This window comes from Chiloscyllium punctatum, chromosome 33 (genome assembly GCF_047496795.1).
Source record: "Chiloscyllium punctatum isolate Juve2018m chromosome 33, sChiPun1.3, whole genome shotgun sequence".
Lineage (NCBI taxonomy): Eukaryota > Metazoa > Chordata > Chondrichthyes > Orectolobiformes > Hemiscylliidae > Chiloscyllium > Chiloscyllium punctatum.
The window spans coordinates 30,856,055-30,878,537 of NC_092771.1; the positions used below are offsets into that span (position 1 = coordinate 30,856,055).

At 41.1% G+C, this 22,483-nt stretch overlaps 1 protein-coding gene across 1 annotated transcript in view; it reads left to right on the plus strand.

The window, feature by feature from the left end:
* Positions 1–22,066, plus strand: part of dapk2b (death-associated protein kinase 2b) — a 155,036-nt gene extending 132,970 nt beyond the window's left edge. Inside the window, exons 10-12 of the mRNA XM_072553305.1 lie at positions 14,278–14,367; positions 14,481–14,564; positions 16,700–22,066. Coding sequence (XP_072409406.1) covers positions 14,278–14,367; positions 14,481–14,564; positions 16,700–16,780 — 255 coding nt within the window. The 3' untranslated portion in view covers positions 16,781–22,066. The remainder of the gene's footprint in view (positions 1–14,277; positions 14,368–14,480; positions 14,565–16,699) is intronic.
* Positions 22,067–22,483: the final 417 nt, after the last annotated feature.

Below are 22,483 nucleotides of genomic sequence, written 5' to 3' on the forward strand. Positions count from 1 at the left end.
TCCTGTCACAGACAAATGGAATGGGGGTGAATTTAAATTATGATTGCTTTTTCTCTCAAATCCAAGACAGCAAGGTAATGTCTGACTTGCTCCTTTCTATTTTCATTCCTGTCCCTTACTGAAGTAGGCTGAGGTCTGTTCCTCAAACCCTGTTCTTATTTTTAAGTTTTGGTCTTAGGAATAAATCCATAATGAAATCAAAAGCAGAGTTCGTTAACCACAAAATCAAAATGGAGGGGCATTGCTTCACTACTTCATTCACGCACACAAGCATAAAAGAGAGAAAGATAGCAACGCTCACATCCCATGAATGAATAATTAAAAAGAAAGAGAATGGAAAGGAACGACAGTCTAAAATATGAATTTCTTAAAAATCAAAGCTGTCAGTCTTCGTTTACATGACCAAGAATCTATAACACCTTCTGATATAGGAGTAGAATTGGACTATTCAGTTTATCGAGTCTGCTCCACCATTTGGTTATGCCTGATCTGTTTCTCATAGAACGTAGAACATTACAGCACAGTACAGCCCTTCGGCCCTCGATGTTGTGCCGACCCGTGAAACAAATCTGAAGCCTATCTATCCTACAATATGCCATGTTCATCCATATGCCTGTCCAATGACCATTTAAATGCCCTTAAAGTTGGTGAGTCTACTGCTGCTGCAGGCAGGATTTCCCATGCCTCTACTACTGAGCAAAGAAACTACCTCTGACATCTATCACCCCTCAATTTAAAGTTATGTCCCCTCATGCTAGCCATCACCATCTGAGGAAAAACGCTCTCACTGTCCAACCTATCTAACCATCTGATTATCATATTGGCCTCAATTAAGTCACCTCTCAACCTTCTCTCTAATGAAATCCACCTCAAGTCCCTCATCCTTTCCTCGTAAGACCTTCCCGCCATACCAGGCAACGTCCTAGTAAATCTCCTCTGCACCCTTTCCAAAGCTTCCACATTCTTCCTATAATGTGGTGACCAGAACTGTACACAAGACTCCAAATTCGGCCACACCAGAGTTTTGTACAGCTGCAACATGACCTCCTGGTTCCGAAACTCAATCCCTCTACCAATAAAAGCTAACACACCATATACTGCCTTAATAACCCCATCAACCTGGGTGGCAACTTTCAGGGATAACCCCATTCTCCTGCTTTCTCCCTGTAACTTTGATCCGTTTATACGTCACAAACCTATCTATCTCTATCTTTAATGCACTCAAAGTTTTGGCCTCCACAACCTTCTGCGGTACCAAGTTCCATAGATTCACCACTTTCTGGCTGAAGAAATCCCTCCTTGTCTCAGTTTTAAAGGGTTGCCTCGGAAATGAGTGTCTCCGACACGTGGATAATCTCCTCCATGTCCACTCAATCCAGGCCTCTGAATATTCTGTAAGTTTCAATAAATTGCCCCCCGACCCTTCTAAAATCCATTGAATACAGACCCAGAGTCCTCAACTGCTGCTTATCTGACAAAAGCTCTTTATCTCTGGGATCATTCTTGTAACCTCCCCTGGACCCCCTCCAATGCCAGCACAACCTTCCCTGAGATACAGGGGCCATAACTGCTCATGATATTTCAAATACAGTCTGACCAGAGTCTTATAGGCCTCAGCAGTACATATCTGTTTTATATTCTGACCCTCTCCATGAAATGAATACTGCCCTCCCCACATGCCATCTGAATCAGCATGTTAACTTTTAGGAGAGTCCTGAAGTAGACTCCCAAGGCCCTTTTGTGCTTCAGCTTTCCAAAGCCTTTCCCCATTTAGAAAAGAGTGTAACCTCACGCTTTGCCACACTGTATCCCATCAGCCACTTCTTTGCTGAAGTCCCAGACTGTCCAAGTCCTTCTGCAGTTCCCTACTTCCTCAACATTACTTATCCCCCCCACCTCAGTACCTTTGTCCTGATCGTTATTGTATAATATAAATAGTCGTGGTCCCAACACTGACCCCTGTGGAACTCAACTAGTCAATACTTGCCATTCTGAAAATGACTCCTTTATTCCTACTCTTCTGTCAATCTGCCAATCCTCTATCCATGCCAGTGCCATGCCCCTAATACCATGGGCTCATCTTATTTCGCAGCCTCCTGTGTGGCACCTTGTTAAAGGCCTTCTGAAAATCCAAATAGATTACATTCACTGGCTCTCCTTTGTCTAACTTGCTTGTTACATCCTCAAATAACTCTAATAGATTTGTCAGATATGATGAAGCTGTGCTGATTCAGCCCTATTTTACTGTGCACTTTCAAGTACACTGCAATCTCAACCCAGTTGGTGAGAGGTGGGGATTATGAAACAAAACTGCCTACAAATGAGTTTTGGCTGAGAAACTCACCGCAAAGCTGATTGGTGAGAAGAATAGTGGCACTTTAAATCTACTGCTGGGATTGCCTGATACAGATACATGATAGGGAAAGTAGAAACAATTTTGCTTCCAACAATCTGAACACTATCCCATCAAAGATATGACAAAAGTAGATACTTCCAGCAACTGCAAGATTGTCATACCATTAATTATTTGCTGACTTTAGTTGGTGCAGTGACTGTGCTACCAAATCAAAAGGGAACCTGAGGGGCAACATTTTTACACCGAGAATGGCATGCAAATGGAATAAGCTACCATTGGAAGTAGTTGAGACAGGTACATTAACAACATTTAAAAGGCATTTGGACAAATACATGGTGAGGAAAGGTTTAGAAGGATATGGGCCAAGTGCAGGAAAATGGGGTTAATGTTGATGGACATTTTGGTTAGCACGGACCAGTTTGGGACGAAGGGCGTGTCTTGGGTGCTTTCGGACACTATCAATAACGCCGTTCTCCATCTCAGTGGATAGAAATATTGGGGAAAATGCTACTACTCAACAGAAACACCCAGCCCCAGAAATTGATGGAGGAATTTCTTTTGAGTGTTTGTGGGAGTGGTGGGGTGTCGGGAAAGTAATGGTTGATATATTACAGGTAAATATTGTTTCCTGTCCCCTCATGTAGCTTTAATTTTGGAAAAACCTCTATATTTAGTATAGCAAATGAATCTGACTTGACAGAATCAATTGGTCTGCAGGACACATGATAAGGCTTATGAGACTGTAACAGTGACAGCCTTCATAATACCAGCATAGCCAGAGAATTCTCGCTCTCTCACTCCCTTCCCCCTCTTTAAAATAAAACAATCAAAGGCCTGATGTTAATGGAAAGTGTATAGCTAACTACAAGGAGAAAGTGAGGACTGCAGATGCTAGAGACCAGAGTTGAATAGTGTGGTGCTGGAAAAACACAGCAGGCCAGGCAGCGTAAGAAGGGCTTATGCCCGAAACGCCAATTCTCCTGCTCCTCGGATGCTGCCTGGCCTGCTGTGCATGTTTTTGGTGTGCAAAAGAAGTGTGGAGCAAGAGCTAATGCATGAGACAGGCATTGCTGGATATTTAATTAGGTCTTAACTTGTCTTTCAAGAAGCATTTGCTACTTTTCCTCAGCTCCCCTCCAACCCTCTGACTAATTGCTTTATTCATTCTGTTTTTTCAATTATTGACCTATGATGCAAATGGGACTTTGTCTGCAATCCACAATATTTTATACACCTTAATGAAATTTCCCTTCAGCCTCCAAAGAAAATAATCCCAGTTTATCTAATCTTTCTGCAGATCTAAAATTCCCCAAACCTGGAACCCTCCTAATCTCATTAGTGTAATAGCATTCTTCTTGTAATGGGTTACACACTAGAACTGTATGCATTTCTCTAGCTGTGGATGTGTCGACAGGTCTAGCAGAACCTCCTTTTTCCTATATTTTACACCTCAAAAGAATGAAAGTATTCCATATTGGGTGAGTCACTCTCTGACTCCCAGAATCATAAGTGAATAATAAATGCTGTGAACTGAAGTCTATTTAACAGTGTCCTGCCGTGAGATGACCATGTTCATTCAGGAAAGGAATATGATGAGGACAAGAACAATATAATAACATCCTGTCAAAATGGTGAGATATCTAAACCAGAAAGACAGTGAAAAGTGATCTGCAGATGAGGTCTGATAGGATATTAGAGGGTTTTAGAGTTAGAGTGGGGTTTTTGCAGCTAATTTCACACAGGTTGAAGTCAAAAGAAAAGGCGATCGAACAAGGTATAAAATAAGCTGTTGATTTGATATCACCTGCTTTGCATTAACAATGAAGTGTGGCTCTCCAACTGCTTATGGGGCAGGAACTAGATAGCTTGGATTGTCTCAGCTTGTTCATTTAGAGTTGAGAAATGGTTCTACATTATAAATGTCTACATTTAAGACGGTGAATTTCAGAGTATCCAGATTCAGCAAGACTCATGCACAAAAACTAAATGCATGTGTGCCACATATTTATGTCACTACTTTTAAGCAGGTTGCTCTGTGGAGAGGTAATGCCATAGGGAAGTAAGGGTGTTGCGTGTTACTGCCACACCTTTGTCTGCATGGCCTATTAACTTTCCTGAAACAATTCCAACCACTGATTACATTCAACAACCCACAGGAACCTTTACAGCAGAAATAATAAAGTAAAAATGAGGTTAAGCCAATCAAGCACTGATTTATTTTTTTCCCAATTGGTGAACTGGATTTTTAGAAAGGAAGCAGTGATATTGTACCAGGGTAAAGCTGATCATATAGCAATCAGCAGAATTTTAGTGAATGATGGTTCAAGAGGGGAACTTAAATCTCTGAAATTAAAGTGGCTTCAAATCCTGCCACACCATTCAATACGCTGGTTGAACGCTTCAATGCCTTTCACTCATCCTATCTCCAGAACGCTCTGCACCATTGGTAATCAGAAATCTATCAATCTCTATCTTAAACACACTCAAACACTGAGCTTCCACAGCTTTCTGTGCTGGGGAGTTCCAAAAGGTCACCACCCTCAAAAATAAATTTCTCCTTATCTCCTAACCGCATGGCAATTCTCTTGTTTAAAAATTGTGCGGCTGGTTTTAAACTTCTTAACCAGGGAAACAGCTACATCTGCCCTGTCTATCCCTTTTAAGTATTTGAAGTTTCAATCTGATCACTTCTCGTTCTTCAAATCTGTGAGAATACAGGCCCAGTTTGCCCAAATTTTCATCACAGGACAGTCCCATCATCCCAGGAACAAGGCTGGTGAACATTTGCGACATTCCCTCTAAGGCAATTATATCTGTTCTGAGATAAGGAGACCAAAACCAGGTATGCCAGGTATGGTCTAAACATGCTCCAATTCAAAAGAAGAAAGAATTTACTTCTCCTGTACTGAAATCCCCATGCAATTGAGGCTAATATTCCATTAGCATTCCTAATACTTTGCTGCACTGCATGTTAGGCTTTAGTCAACAAGGACACCTAGATAACTTTGTAAATCTTAACATTACAGTCTAGAATTGAAGAAATGCAGGACATTGGTTAGGCCACTTTTGGAATACTGTGTGTAATTCTGGTCTCCCTTCTATAGGAAGGATGTTGTGAAACTGAAAAGGATTCAGAAAAGATTTACAAGGATGTTGCCAGGGTAGGATGGTTTGATCTACAGGGAGAGGTTGAACAGACTGGGCTGTTTTCCCTGGAGCATCAGAGGCTGAGGGGTGACCTTAGAGATTTATAGACTCATGAGGAGCATGAGTATGGTAAATAGACAAGGTCTTTCCCTGGGGTGGGGGAGTCCAGAACTAAAGGGCATAGGTTTAAGGTGAGAGAAGAAAGATTTAAAAGGGGCCTAAGGGGAACTTTGTCATGCAGTTTAGATTAGATTACTTACAGTGTGGAAACAGGCCCTTCGGCCCAACAAGTCCACACCGAATCACCGAAGCGCAACCCACCCATTCCCCTACATTTACCCCTTTACCTAACACTACGGGCAATTTAGCATGGCCAATTCACCTAACCTGCACATCTTTGGACTGTGGGAGGAAACCGGAGCACCCAGAGGAAACCCACGCAGACACGGGGAGAACGTGCAAACTCCACACAGTCAGTCGCCTGAGGTGGGAGTTGAACCCGGGTCTCTGGCGCTGTGAGGCAGCAGTGCTAACCACTGTACCACCGTGCAAGTGGTCTGTGTTTGGAATGAACTGTCAGAGGAGGTGGTGTAGGCTGACACAGTTACATAATTTAAAAGGCATCTGGATGGGTATATGAATAGGAAGGGTTGAGAGGGATATGGGCCAAGTGCTGGCAAATGGGACTAGATTAGTTTAGGATATCTGGATAGCATGGATGAGTTGGGCATCTCTATGAATCTATGTAGTCTGCACATGTGTTTTTCCTACTAAAGTGGATAACCTAATATTTTTTCCCATTATATTCCATCTGCCATTTTCTTGCCCAATCACCAAATCTGTCCAAATTCTTTTTAAGCTACTTGATATCTTCCTCAGAACACACATTCCACTTGGTGAATAGCTAGGGGCCCAAGTACTGATCCTTGTGATACTCCACTAGTCTTAGCGTGTCAATTCAAGAGAAATCATTTATTTCTACTGTCTGTTTTCTGTCTGTTAGCCAATTATTTATCAATGCCAGAACATTATCTCCTATCCCATATGCTTTAAAACATTTATAACCAGCTTCCAGTGGAAAGCCATCAGCTATCCTTTATCAACTTTATTAGTAACTTTAAAAAAAAACTCCAAGGTGTTTGTTAAGCATGATTTCCCATTCACAAATCAATGGTTTTCCCAATTTGATCATTACCAACCAGGTGCCTTTCTCCCATCCTTTATAATAAATTCTAGAATTATCCCTCATGCTGATGTAAGGCTGATCCCTAAGTTCATTTCTCTACTTAAATAGTGTGACGATGTCAGGTATCTACTAATCCAAAGGAATAATTTCAGAATGTTATAGAATTTTGGAAGATAATTACCAATGCATCAACAGTCTCTATAGCCACCACCTCCAATTCTCTGGGATGTAGATCGTCAGATCCTGGAGATTTATCATCGTTCAACACCATTAATTTCTTCAGTACAATCTTCCTACTGATCCTAATTTTGTTTAACTCCTCAATCTCCCCAGAAACTTGAATCTGTAATACTGGGAAATTTCTGGTATCTTTCTCCATGAAAACCGACACAAGGCAATCACTTTGATCTCTGTCAAATGACATTGCTGTTTGTCATTTTTATAAATGACCTGGAGGAAGGGTTAGAAGGTTGGGTGAGCAAGTTTGCGGATGATACGAAAGTCGGAGGAGTTGTAGACAGTGAGGAAGGATATGGCAGGTTACAGCGGGATATAGAGAAGCTGCAGAGCTGGGCAGAAAGGTGGCAAATGGAGTTCAATGTAGCTAAGTGTGAAGTGATTCACTTTGGTAAGAGTAATAAAAAGATGGATTACTGGGCTAATGGTAGACTACTTGGTAGTGTGGAAGAGCAGAGGGATCTTGGTGTCCATGTACACAGATCTCTGAAAGTTGCCACCCAGGTAAATAGTGCAGTGAAGAAGGCATATGGCGTACTGGCTTTTATTGGTAGAGGAATTGAGTTCCGGAGTCCTGAGGTCATGCTGCAGTTATATAAGACTCTGGTGCGGCCGCTTCTGGAATATTGTGTGCAGTTTTGGTCGCCATACTATAGGAAGGATGTGGAGGCACTGGAACGGGTGCAGAGGAAGTTTACCAGGATGTTGCCTGGTATGGTAGGAAGATCCTATGAGGAAAGGCTGAGGCACTTGGGGTTGTTTTCTTTGGAGAAAAGAAGGTTTAGGGGTGATTTGATAGAGGTGTACAAGATGATTAGGGGGTTAGATAGGGTTGACAGTGAGAACCTTTTTCCGCGTATGGAGTCAGCTATTACAAGGGGGCATAGCTTTAAATTAAGGGGGGGTAGATATAGGACTGATGTTAGGGGTAGGTTCTTCACTCAGCGAGTCGTAAGATCATGGAATGCCCTGCCAGTAGCAGTAGTGGACTCTCCCTCTTTATGGGTATTTAAGCGGGCATTGGATAGGTATATGGAGGATAGTGGGTTAGTGTAGGTTAGGTGGGCTTTGATCGGCGCAACATCGAGGGCCGAAGGGCCTGTACTGCGCTGTATTGTTCTATGTTCTATGTTCTATGTTCTATGTCATTCCTCTATTCTCCATCATAAATTCTTCTGACCCTATTTGTAATGGGCCCACATTCGTTTTAATTAGTCGTAGAGCCATAGAGATGTACAGCATGGAAACAGGCTCTTCAGTCCAACCCATCCATGCCGACCAGATATCCCAACCCAATCTAGTCCCACCTGCCAACATCCGGCCCATATCCCTCCAAACCCTTCCTATTCATATACCCATCCAAATGCCTCTCAAATGTTGCAATTGTACCAGCCTCCACCACTTCCTCTGGCAGCTCATTCCATACATGTACCACCCTCTGCATGAAAAAGTTGCCCCTTAGGTCTCTTATATCTTTCCCCTCTCACCCTCAACCTATGCCCTCTAGTCTTGGACTCCCCGACTTCAGGGAAAAGTCTTCGCCTATTAGCCCTATCCATGCCCCTCATAATTTTGTAAACCTCTATAAGGTCACCCCTCAGCCTCCGATGCTCCAGGGAAATCAGCCCCACCCTGTTCAGCCTCTCCCTATAGCTCAGATCCTCCAACCCTGGCAACATCCTTGTAAATCTTTTCTGAACCCTTTCAAGCTTCACAACATCTTTCCGATAGGAAGGAGACCAGAATTGCATGCGATATTCCAACAGTGGCCTAAATATTTTATTTTTACATATTGACAGAAGTTTTTACTTCCTGTTTATAAGTTTTTGCGAGATTGTGTATTCCAATTCTGTTCTCATTTTCCTCATTGATTTCTTCATCCTCCTTTCTTGTATTCCACAAACCTCCCAATCCTCAGATTTCTTGTAATTTTGACAGTTTTATAGGTCCAATGTCACTTCGTTCTCTTGTGGTTTCCTCCAAGGTAAATTCCATGGAAAATCCTGAGGTATGGTAGAGAAAAAAATTGGGATAATTAAATTGAAAGGCTTTTTATCTTGGATTCCTCCTTTGCCAAGATGGATGAGTCACAGGCTGCAGTTGCACCTCATCAAGGTGATATCACCTTTTATTAACTGAGAACCTTCTCTGTAATGTTTACATTAGGTTAGGCTGAAGTTGCTTTCACTTCTCAGGGGGAGGTGCAATATGCTCCCACTATGCAGCCATAGGCAAGAGTGGACAGTGTGCAAATAGACTGTGGGTGATTGCTTCTTCACACTGAATTTCATGCTACAATCACCTGCCAGAGTCCCTTTCAATGGAGATCCTCCACTGTTTGTTTGTCACCCAACCCAATTGTTCTGGACAGATTGGAGAATTGTGAGGCTGACTGATGAATTACATTCGTCTGGAAAAGAGTAATAAGTTCAGTGAAGTTGGGTCAAAATCTTGGAATTCTCTCCCTGACCAGATTGTGGGTCCATCTACAACACATGGACTGCAGTGGCTCAAGAAGGCAGCTCACCCCCACCATTTTAAGAGCGATATGCAGTAAGTGCTGGCCCACCAGCAACAACCACATCCCACAATTTAAGATAAAATTAACCAGTTGGGTTCGTGACCAGAAATTTTCCTTCCGGCAGGGACTATATTCACTAGATTCTGCCCAAAGTCTGATTGAACAGCAGAATAAACGGTGGGAGAAAAGTAATCCTTTCCCCCATATTGTGACACTTACATGAATTTTGATCTCTCTGCATAATGGAATGTAGTTTGGGCAGGTGTAAGCAATCATCTGTGAACTTTGTTGGCTGTAATTTCAGCCCTTTTCATGTCTGATTTGCATGGTAGAAATTTCCAGACAGCCCAGTTGGAATCTAAATTTTCCCTTGTCTGGCAGCTAACTTTCTTTCACTTACCTGTGGGCTTGTTGTACAGCTCCTGGAGTTTTTATTACTATTTCACAGACATAGACAGAAAGTGTCAGCTGTTTGACTTGCTCTACCCAGAGTCCAAGAGTCATGCTTTACTTGATATAAACTTGGTCCAAATATATATAAAAGAGCTGAAAGGAAGATAGTTGTTAGCGAGTTCTGAGAAGATATGTAGCTTAGGTTGAGGGTCTGGATGTAGGTTTGCTCGCTGTGCTGACAAGTTCATTTTCAGATGTTTTGTCACCCTAATAGGTAATATCTTCAATGAGCCTCCAAATGAAGCACTGGTGGTGTAGGCCGCTTTCAATTTATATGTTTGAGTTTCCTAGAGTTGGTGATATCATTTCCTGTGGTGACATCATTTCCTATGGTTACGTCATTTCCTGTTTTTTTCTCTCTGGGTGGTAAATGAGATCCAAGTCAAGTGTTTGTTGATAGAGTTCTGGTTGGAATGCCATACTTCTAGGAATTCTCGTGCATGTCTCTGTTTGGCTTGACCTAGGATGAGGAAGGGCACCACTTCGACTGGGACAACACATCCATTCTCAGACAAGCCATGCATGAGAATTCCCAGAAGCAGGCATTCCAACTAGAACTCTATCATCAAACACTTTACTTGGATCCCATTTACCAATCAGGAAAAAAAATCAGAAAATGACATCACTCTATGAAATAACATCACCAACCCTAGGAAATTTAAACATATAAATAGAAAGCAGACTACCAGTGCTTCATTCGGAGGCTCACTGAAGATGTTACCTAGTATGGTGATGAAACGTCTGAAAATGAACCTTCCAGCTCAGCAAGCAAACCTACATCCAGAAGATAGTTGTGGTTGTTGAAGGACAATCATGTCATACCTGACATTTCAGCAATTCCTCATGGTAGGATACTAGGCCAAACATCTTTAGTTGCTTCATCCATCATTCGGTCAGAAATGGAGATGCCCATCAATGATTGTGCAATGTTCAGTACCATTTATTACTGGTGTAGTCCATGTCCAAATATAGTATGATGTGAACAATATACAAGTACTTGGATTGATGACCACTGCCTCTTGAAATTCAATGGCATTGCTGAATCCCTCAGTGTCAATACCGAGGTTACCATTGATGATATACTTCCCAAAGCGTATCCCAAGCATCCATAAGGCACAAGCCAGGAGTGTTTTTGTAAATCCAATAACAGGATGTGGCTGTTGTAGTCTAGGCCAGCGTTGTTCCCCATCCCCATTTGCCCAGAGGCTCTTAAGAGTTAACCACATTGCTATGTGTCTGGAGTCATATGTAGGCCAGACTAGATAAGGACAGCAGATTTCCTTTCCTAAAGGAGGATCAGCAGCAGTTTTGTGGTGATCTGTTTATCCCAGATTGTATTGAATTTAAGTTTCATTATCTGCCACAATGAGATTCAAACTCATGTACCTGGAACATTGGCCTGAATTTGTGGATTACTAGTCCAATCACATGACCAGTATACACCTACCTATCTTTTATGTTGGAATACTCCCTACTTCTCTAGATGAGTGCAACTCCAACAGCACTCGAAGCTCAATACCATCCAAAACAAAGCAGTCTGGCATATCTTTGAACATGAAACTATATCAGCGTTTCTTCTTCCCTGCATCAAAATACTGCAACTCCACCCCAAACAATCTATGGTTCCTTTAGCACATAGACTGCAGCAGTTCAAGAAACTGCCTGACCACTGTCTTCTGGGAAAGTAAGAGTGGGAGGAGATCATTCAGCCCTTGAGCTTGCTGTACAATTCCAGATCAAGACCAACCAACTCCCTCATATTTCCACATTATACTAAAATCTTGATGTAACTAGAAACCTGTCTGTCCTGAACCTGTCCAAGTACTGAGCTTCTACATAGAGAATTCCAAAGATTTACCTCTTCCTGAGTGAAGAAACTCCTTATCATGTCAGTCGTAAATAATTTGCTCTTCTTTCTGAGACTGTGTCCTTCACTTTGAGAGCCCCCAGCAATGGACAACCTCTTATTCCTGAAAGACCTTTGTAGATTTCAATGAGATCACACTCATTCTTCTAAACTCATGGCTCAGTCTCCTCAATCGCTCCTCAGGAAATTCCCACCATCCCAGGAATCAATATGGCCAACCTGAGCTGCACTCACAATGTGGCAAGTACATATCCTTTCAGCAAGGAGATCAGAACTGCACATAATACTCCAGGCAAATCTCAGCAGTGTTCTATACAATTGAAGCAAGACCTCTTAGCTCCTATAAATAAATCGTCTTCTGGTAAAGGCTAATATGTCTTCTGAACGGCTTGCTGAACCTGTCTGTAGCTTTCAGTAACTTCTGAACAAGGACATCCAGGAACATTAGACACCAACACTTCAAATCTCACTCCATTCAAGAAATAATCTGCACCTTCATTTCTCCTGTCTCACACTTATCCACATTATATTCTGTATCTAAACTCCCTTGAAGCCTTTTGTCGTTCTCCCTACATTCATTCTCACCAAGTTTTAATCATCTGCAAAGTTGGAAATATTATAATTTGTCCCTACATCAAAATCATTGATAAAGATTGTAAAAAGCTGAGGCCAAGCAGTGGACCTTGTTGTACCCCAATGGTCACAACCTGCCTATGTGAGAATGATCTATTTATTCCTCCTACTTAGTGTTTTAACACTTCTAAAAGGAGAAAGAAGGAAAGATCTTTTTTACTTTTGTGCTTACCATGACTGGGATAAAAGGACCAGACTTGAGCAAAGAAACATCAATTTACAGAACATGAGAAGAGGGTGCAGATTGGTTGGGGCCATCATTGATATTGGAAATGCAGGAAAAGCAGTTAACTGTCAATCTTAATTCTCAGAGCAGGCAGGTTGATTTTGATTGATGTTGCCAAGGAGATGTAGCAGACAATTGGCTGTCTGCATGATACTTTTTTAAATTAAGAATGTGCAATGTGTTTTACCAATTCTTCTTGCATGTATAGAACAGACCGAGTATTTCAATACATAGCTTCTAGTACATGCAAGTACATCACACAGCCAGTCCAACTGATGATCTTAAATTGATGTAACTCTGAACACAATTGGGATTATGTATTAAACAATTTTCAATGTCATAATCATATTTGAGGTGGATGTACTTTTTGGATAATTGCAAGCCTCATTGATCCCAATCAGCATGCCTCTGGCTGTGAATGGTCAATGGTACATGCTGTTTGATACTGCCCTTTCACCCTATATTTCATCCTGCCCTTTCACTCTCTGCTTATTTCTCATGTTAACCTAAAAACAGTGAAGAAATAACATCTACATAAGAACCAGGAGCAGGAGTAGGCCATCTGGCCCTTTGAGCCTGCTCACCATTCAATAAGATCATGGCTGATCTTTTCATGGCCTTGGCTTCACTTACACACACTCTCACCATATCCTTTTGTTGTTCCTTTGTTGTTCAAAAAAAATCTATCTTTGTTTTCAAAACATTTACTGAAGTAGCGCCAACTACTTCATTGGGCAAGGAATTCCATAGATTTCCAACCCTTGACCTATGGAACAATCGAATGCCGCCACCTTTGCCAATACATTATGGTCCCTCATGCCACCATGATCTGGTTTGTGGGTCTTTGTGTCACCCCATGCTGCCTCCTCAAACTTGTTGAATATCAGTCTGGATGTTTGTCCTGTGGCAAAATGCTGAGGATCGAGTGGGCAATGCAGTCAAATGTGTCTATAAGAAGCCTAGATGGTCCACTGTTTTTTTTTCAAAACTGGTGGACAGGCTCCTGATTTTGGTGCCTGCTCGCCTTCCATCCCAGAAGGAAAATCCTATGAACCTGGCAAATAATATGAATTGGTCCCACTTGTCTGGTACTCTCCCAAGTGGAGCTCCAGTATGACCAGACTGTTCACAACTGGTCTCTTACTGGCTTTTCCCTCTGCACACAATTGCATACAGCAAGATGCTGAATCCGTGTCATCACGCTGTATTTAAATCTGGAATTAAGGGTCTAATGATAATTATGAAACTGTTTTTGATTATTGGAAAACCCCATCTGGTTCACTAATGCCCATTTGAACAGGAAACTGCCATCCTTACCTGGCCTGGCCTACATGTCACTCCAGACTCTCAGCAATGTGGTTGACTCTTAACTGTCCTCTGGTCAATTAGGGATGGGCAATAAATGCTGGCCAAGCGTGATTTTTTAAAAAAGTAGCACCAACGGAGACAGGTTCTGACTGGTAGCAATAAAACCCAGTCCGTAGATATAGAATTTAAACTTTGTCGATTCACTTTGAAACCTCAATGTTCTGTCCAGCAAGTGTAATTTCATTTTCTGGAATCCTGTCAGATGCTGCCTGGTGAACTGTAGCTGGCATGTATTTTAATATCTGGATTCTTCAGTCACTGTTTTCAATTCTTTTCCTTTCAGCCATTGAATAAATGTCAAGCACTCGTGAGAAGGGAATCTGTGGTTAATTTGGAAAATTTCAGGAAGTTATATATCAGGAGGAAATGGAAAGTAAGTGAAATCCAATCTCCGCAATGGTACTAAAATAGTTGTTTCTGCTGTTTTGTGCTAAACCGTTTCTTCGAACTTCCTTTGTAATTCATAAATCTCCCTTTTCTTTTTAGCTAACGTATCGGATTGTGTCATTTTGTAATCATTTGACTCGTTCCTTCCTTAAAAAAGATTATCTCAAGACAGGTGAAACTTCAGTAAGTACATTTAGAATGCTATATCTTGTCTACAGCAAGTCTGTTTCCTGAAATTTTTTGGTTGTGGCTTACATTTTCCTCTTATTTCTGTTAGGAAAGAATTAAAACTTTGACAAGATTTCTTCACCTCTTTGGGGAACTGCACCTTTCGGTTAGTCCAAAGTGAACGTTTTCGCCCCCTTCTCTGTCACATCAGCTCACGGTGAAGCTTGATTTCTTTATATTTCCTGCTGATATCTCCACACAGTTCAGTCAGATATCACAATCTCACAAAAGGTCTCTGCACACCTTCCATTAGTAATTCCCCATCTGAAGATCATTGTCCATTTTCTCCAATCCCTTGCTTCACCCTATCTCTATGATATCCCCCACTCTTGTAATCCACATCCTTTTCTCTTTCATCCAATATCTTGTTTTGTAGTTCTTATAGCAGCTGATCTGGGGTATTTCTAATCCTGTCGGTTTAGTGACAAAGAAGGGACAACTTTATCATGGGGTGACAAAACATTAACTCTGCTTTCTCTCCACAGACATTGCCAGACCTGCTGAGTTTCTCGAACAATTTCTGTTTCTGTTTCTGTTTCATAATTTAAGATTGCCTCAACTTATTCATGTCAGCTGCCAGACAAAGGAGCATTATTCAGGACTAAAATAAAAGGTGGAAAGGCAGGTTGTGAGAGGGATACAAATAGTTTAGAGAGATATTGTTAGGTTAAGTAAGTGGGCAAAAAGTTGGCAAATAGAGTATACCGTAGGGAAAGTGTGAAGTTGTTCATTTTAGAAGGGAGAACAGTATTATTTAAATGAATGAAAGCTGCAACACAAAGGCACTTGAGTACTTGTGCAGAAAGCACGGAAAGCTAGTACAGCAGGTAATCAGAAAGGCTGGTAGACTGTTGGTCCTCATTTCAAGGGCATTGGAGTATAAAAGTAGGGAAGCCTTACTGCAACTATACAAGGTGCTAGTGAGACCACACCTGGAGTCCTGTGAGTAGTTTTGGTTCTTCTATTTAAGGAAAGATAATATTTCTTTGAAGGCAGTTCAGAAAACGTTCACTCAGAAGATTCCCAGTATGTCTTATGAGCAAAGGTTGAACAGGTTGGGACTCTGCTCACTGGACTTTTGAACATTCTCTGGAATCCAATGAGGTGATTTCATTCAAATATATGGAATTCTTAAAGGGCTTGACAGGATGTTTCTCTAAAACCAGAGAGCAGAATGAAGGGACACCAATTTAAGAATCAGTTGAGGAGGGATTTCTTATGAAGATTGTGGATCTTTGGAACTCCTTGCCACAGAAAACTGTGGGGATATGTTTAAGGCTGAGATACATAGTTTGTTGATCAGTTGAGAAATCGAAGGTTACAAGGAAAGGGTAGGAAGGCGGATATGAGGAATATCAGATCTGCCGTGATCCTATTAAATAATGGAGCAGGCTCAAGGGTCAAATGGCCTATTCCTGTTCCTACTTATGATCTTGTGGGGTGCCGTGCTGTCTGGTGGTCAGCACTGAGGGAGTGCCATGCTGTTTGACGGTCTGAGCCGAGGGGGTGCCGCACTGAATGACGGTCGGTGCTGAGGGGATGCTGCGCTGTCTGACGGTCAACACTGAAGGAGTGCCGAGCTCTCTGACTGTCAGTGCTGAGGGGGTGCCGCACTGTGTCTGATCGTCGGTGCTGAGGAAGTGCCGCGCTGTCTGATGGTCGATGCTGAGGGAGTGCCGCACTGTCTGATGGTCAGCACTGAGGGAGTGCTGCACTGTCTGATGATCTGTGCTGAGGGTGTGCCATGCTGTCTGGTTGGTCCCGAGGGAGTGTCGCACTGTCTGACATTTGGCACTGAGGGAGTGCTGCACTGAGTTTCATCTGCATGCAGATGGACGCTATTTTAAAGAATAAAAGAAGTGCTCTCTAGATTCCAATTCAATACTTATTTATTTCACCAATGTCTTTAAATGCAGATTTTGTCATTTTTATCACATTGCTGTTTATAGGGTGGTGTTAAATATTGGGCTGTCACATTTTCTACACTCCAGTAGTAACTATTGAATTGGCTCTTAAGTGCTTTATGAAGCCCTGAGAAACTCTGTGATGAGGCATGAAATCCAACGCAAGTTATTTCTTTCTCATTTTAGAGACAGTATGACAGTGACAATGAGGATGTGAGCTTCAAAAGAAGGCCTTCCAGACCAAGGAGACGCAGCAGCACATCATAAAGCGATCTCTGATTGGGTGACGCCAAAAATGAGGCAGCCCTAAGGACAGGTGGACCATTGTACTGTTAGAATCAACAAAACCTGAACCTACACCAGTGCTGCTTGTACCTGTTGCTGGGACAATACCAGGCATGCTCAACAGAAAAATGCCACTTTGAACGTACCCATGCTCCCACACACACGCAGACCAGATGAATGATGCCAGGCTTTGGTACCTACAAGCCAAAGTGTGCAATACAGTTTTGCAACTCAGTGTATTGTTTATATCTGCTATTTTTAAATTAAGGTTTTAAGTGTCACAATTCTGTCCTTTTCACATACAGCTCTTGGGATTGCACTGATGCATTGCATGTCAGGAATGGTGTGATGCAGTTCTGGAAAAACTCAGCAGGTCTTGCAGCGTCTGTGGGGAGAAATCATAGCTAATGTTTCGGGTCCTTCAGCACTGGAGTTCTTCTCCAGCTGTGAGGAAGGGTCACTGGATCTGAAACATTAACTCTGACTTCTCTCCAGTAATGTTGCCAGACCTTTGAGTTTTTCCAGCAATTTCTGTTTTTGTTTCTAATTTCCAGCATCTGCAGTGCTTTCCATTTTTGTTTGATACCATGTAGTTTCCTTATCTTGTAATGGGTCCTCCGTTTCAAGCCTGTTGCTGTGGGTACTTTGAGTGGCGATCAGGCACTTTACCACAAGCAATGGGCAGGAAGAAGAGATATTGGAACGATGACTTCATTCAAACTGTACTTTCTACCATGCCAAATGTTGCTTGGGCAGAATGTGAACCACAGGCTCTAAGTGGAGGTTAGGAACATATTGAGCAGTAATTTGGGAAATGAGTATCAGCAAATGAGGCAGCCAAGCAGACAGATGTTTGAGCCATGTTGAACATTGTTGGTTTCAACTAATATTCTTTTAATGTAAGCATTGTTTCACATCGTTTTAGATAGTAGACTTTTTTTTAAGTTTACTGACTAAAAAAAAACTTTATATGGTATACCATGAAGCTTTCAGCATGAGATTAGAAGAGAAACTATTCCTTGTGAATATATAACCTCAACAGGAATTCACAAAAGCCTGATTCCTGAAATGAGTTGCCTTGACATGTTTTTCAACCACTGTTTACAGGAATCGAGATAATAATATTGTCTCCCCAGCAAATCTTTTGGGTGACTTTTCTTGGGAAAATAATACTCACTTCAGTGTTGCCTGTTTTACAACAATGCAAATAGACTTTATGTAACTGTCTTTTCAATAAAATCCAAGTGGTTAATTAGGTTTTAGCCAGTTCATTAGTTGAATTATTTTGAAGGAAATGATCCTTAAATGCAGTGTGGAGCTCAGAAAGGTGGGCAGCATTGTTTTGGGTGTGGAGAATCTTTTGAAGAGTTGAAATGAGAAAAGATGAGAATGTTGGGCATTGAAGTGAGAACGGCTGTGGACTGTGTCAATAATGGATTGGATGTTAGAGAGAGGAAGCTGAGTTCACAGTCAAGCAGTTCAGAGGTTTTGCATTTCCTGACTTGGCTTCAGAAGGCAAACAGGAAGGAGGTTGGACCTCAATCTAGAGATGCTAAAGGAAGTTCAAGAAAAGGCTACCTAGCTCTTCCCTTTACTTGGAGAGTCACAAGCAGTCCAGTCACATCCTATGTGTCCTCTCTAACCAAAGCAGCCCAAAAGTTATTCAAGTCCTGAGTTGCTGTCATGATTTAAAATTGTGAAGCACCTTGAGGTGCAAGTGTGAGGTGAAAATGTTCAGCTTATCTAGCCCTCCAACAAGGAGGGTGTCCCTCTTATTCAGGTCAACATAGATGCTGAGGAGTGAGCACAGTGAGTGCCTAAGAGAGCTCATTATGTCCAACTCATTTCCACACAGGAAGACATTGAGTTCCTGTATTTGTTTCTGAATTAACTGACTAAAAATAAAAAAGAACAGCTGGGTCGATAACGTTCAAAGGTCCCACCTGCAGAGAAGTCTAGATTGGTAGAATTGCCCTTAACATCCTCAATGGCTCGATAACTGAATTGGCAGCTGAATAAAGTAAATTTACAGGTGAAGCTCAAGTAAAACAAGCAGCTTTGTGTTGTATTGTTGTCTCCTTTTCTCGAGAATTTTTGAATTTTCAGTTTTCTACTTTTCAATCAAAAGTAATTTACCGCAAAGAATTATGGGAAAGATTACTGCTAAAATTTCATTCCCAGTTGCAGGGGCTGAAGTTCCTCACTGACCATGTGACCCTGATCACAATGTGACTGGGAGGGGACCTATTGATGCCATCAGTGTTTGACCGGCTGATATTGGAGGCATTGTCATTCAGATGCACTGGACTGTAACTGGGAGTGCATTTAGAGATTTTATCCTGTCTCCAAATGCCTCACCAGATCAAACAGTCCACCTGACTCTAAATATTTTCATAAGTGGTATTCAGAAATAGCCAAACAATCCTTTTTTTTTTGATAAAATATCCCATTTTCAACAATGAATCCCTTACCCCTGTTTCATTATCTTCTCGAGCCTGAGACACTCTGTTAGTCTCTTTTGAAAATAAATACTGTAAGTTTGTGTTTATTTAGTGTTGCCTGTTATAGTTGGATGGTTTTTCAGGTCTGAGCTGAGCTGGTTGGTCCCACATCCACTCGTGTCACCAACCATACTGCTCTCCACAGAGACGTCTGGGCAACATTTCTAGCTCAGTGATAGGAACTTGCAAATAAAATCAGTTAGCAGGAAACATCTTCTACTCAAAATGTTACTGCAGTGGTCTATCCTGAGGAGTTCAGTCTTTACAGAAGAAAATGGTAGCATGTGCCCCAAAATATTCCTTCAAAATCTATATTTTTTAAACAGATTTTTCTGTAATATTTTTTGAGAACAACTGCTAACTAAACACTGCTGAAGCTGGAGCTCGAAGGAACCATTTGATCTTGCTCCATAACCAAAGTTGGGAGATGGCAGGTACTCCCGTCATCCATCCCTCCGCTTCATCCAATCTTTCAGAGGCAGGTTTCTTCTGAGAAGTATGTCAAGGTTGAGGAAGAGCACTGGCACAGTTAACAGTTGGCTGGAACTTAAACAGAAAGCAGGCATTGTCGGTAGAATTGGCCATTTGTGTTGTCACTGCAGTGGGACTTGTTAATTAAAATTTTAAGATTAAAAGTAATTCCAGAGCACAATAACATTCCTGAAATCATAAATTCACCTTTTTGATTCCCAAGCCAAAATAGAGCTAAAGAGCTCTTCATTCAGCTTAAATCTTACCTGAAGACTAACTTCAAAACTGACAGCAATGTTTGTGAGTGTACTTACTTTGTAGCTTAACAAACTCAATCTTTTAAAGATTAAGAAACTTTGCCACTTCCTATGGAAGTGATCTAATCTATTTGACTTGTTTACTGGTGTTCTGGCCACATTTCAGCTTTATTATCAGATGATAATTGAGAGATTACACTTTAATTTATGAATCCTGATTAGAAATGTTTTTGAGACACCGGAGAGTATACGTTAACGCACCAATTTTGACAACGTTGTTATCCGACTTAGAAATTATTCTTTGTAAATTCTAAAAATCAAATATTCGAACATGATATTTGCATGCTATGGTACTTCCTAAAAAATCTGTCCTTGGGATGTGGGCATGCTTGGCAAAGAGTACTGAAATTTATTTCCCATCCTTAATTGCCATTGAGAAATGGACTGCTAATGTTGGCCTTAATATTGGGATGCTTTCATCCCATTAATGAATAACAAAACGTCTTTATTCATAACGTACTTTGACTTAACATATAAATTTTAATCTTATACATATTTTAGTTGCACTGTTATAATGTTTCTATAGGTCCTCGAAGGTCTTTTGGTTATTTGGCCCTAACCAGTCCTTCCTGACTGTTTTGCGGTAAAAGTGGTTGGGTACTCCCAGTGGAAAGTAACATTCCTTAGGACTGCACAGCAGAAGGTCTGGAGCAATTAAGTTGCTGGATCCTGGGAACACCTCCTATATCTTCGAAATGTTTCCATAATACCAGCACCTGCATCCTGTCAGGGAAAGCACTGGTTATCACCCACTTAGAAATTATGTAACATTTTTTCAGATTATCTGAGAATCTGAATAATACTATGTCACCAAATTATGCTTTTGATAATGTTGCACTGCAAATCAGATTTGTAACTATTGATTCCACCATTTACACTGTGAAACTTTTGTCTTATGAATTAATTGCTAAGTTCTTGGATTTGCTTCACTTATTCAGATAGATTCAGACGTTAGCAAAGGGATATTCATGTATGTATCAGACATGAATGGGGGGGGAAGAAATGTTCACATAGGAAACAAATGCAAGCTCATCTGCCATGGATGTTAATGGGAGCATCCAAAAACTATGATAACAGACTATCTCCACACCAGAAATGTTTGGGCAGCATGGTAACTCAGGGGTTAACATTGCTACCCCACTGAACCACCCTCAAGCGACTGTGTCTGTGAGAGTTTCCCCGGGTGCTCTAGTTTCCTCCTACTATCCAAAGATGTGCAGGCTTGGTGGATTGGCCATGCTAAATTGCCCATAGTGTCTAGGGATATGTAGGATTATGCAGGATTATGGGAAATGCAGGGTTCTCAGGATGGAGTGAGTCTGGGTGGGATGCTCTTTGGAGGGTCAGTGTGGACTTGTTGACCCAAATGGCCTGTTTCCACACTGTAGGGATTGAAAAAGTTGTGTTTTTAATTACAGACCTTAACTCATATATCAAGGACACCAGAGCATGGAACTTGAATGCTTTTTATGATCAAAGAATTATGATCACAGCAATAAGTAACCTCCCTGTGTATGTGGGACCCTGCTTAGTTCCAACTGCCTGTTGTGCTGCTGCCATTGATGTTATGGTAATCTATAGAACGTTATCTTTGCACAGAAACTACAGTTCTGTAATTAACAGTGTAATGTTCTAAATTAGCATGATGAACTTGGAATAAAATTAATATTTCAAAAGTGAATATGTAAATTTTTAAAGCATGTTACTCTATTTGACAAATGGCAGCAACTTTAAACATTGTACTTGTCATTTCTGCAATTTTTACATAAATTTAAAGTTTCAAATAAAATTAAAGGTTTAGTGAATGTAGATTTAACTAGGACTATTTTAGGTTGATGGAGCCAAACTTGTGATAACAGAGCAGGGATTTCTTGTTTATGATATTGATTAAAACTATGTTTATACTGGACTGTCCATATCTAAAGACTGTGTTTGCAACATTAAACAGTATTTTTCTATAAATAAAGTGTTGAATACAACATTTTGCTGTGGTTTAATGTGATTGCACAGATGCAGTTGCATGGTTTGTTTTCACAACATTTAAATAAAATCCTGGTGCCCTGGAGTAATCTTTCCAGAATGTACAGGGAGATTTTTAATGGTGGTAATTGATCAAGTGCTCTCAAGAGCCCTCAATGGATTGAGGAGAATTGAATGGCCATTACAGTTATTGATAGATAACTATAGAGAAAATTACAAATTCAGTTGCAAAAGTGGTCAAGAAATATTTTTAGAATCAAAACGTGAGACACATTTGGTGTTACTGTATTCCATAGGGTGAATGCTTTATGAAGCCTAATTGAGAATGTTGTTTTCACAAGTTGGGCATTTGATAATAGTGCTGTTGCTTTTCATTTCCATCTGAGGTTTGTTGCATTAGTTTCTAGGGGCCAAAC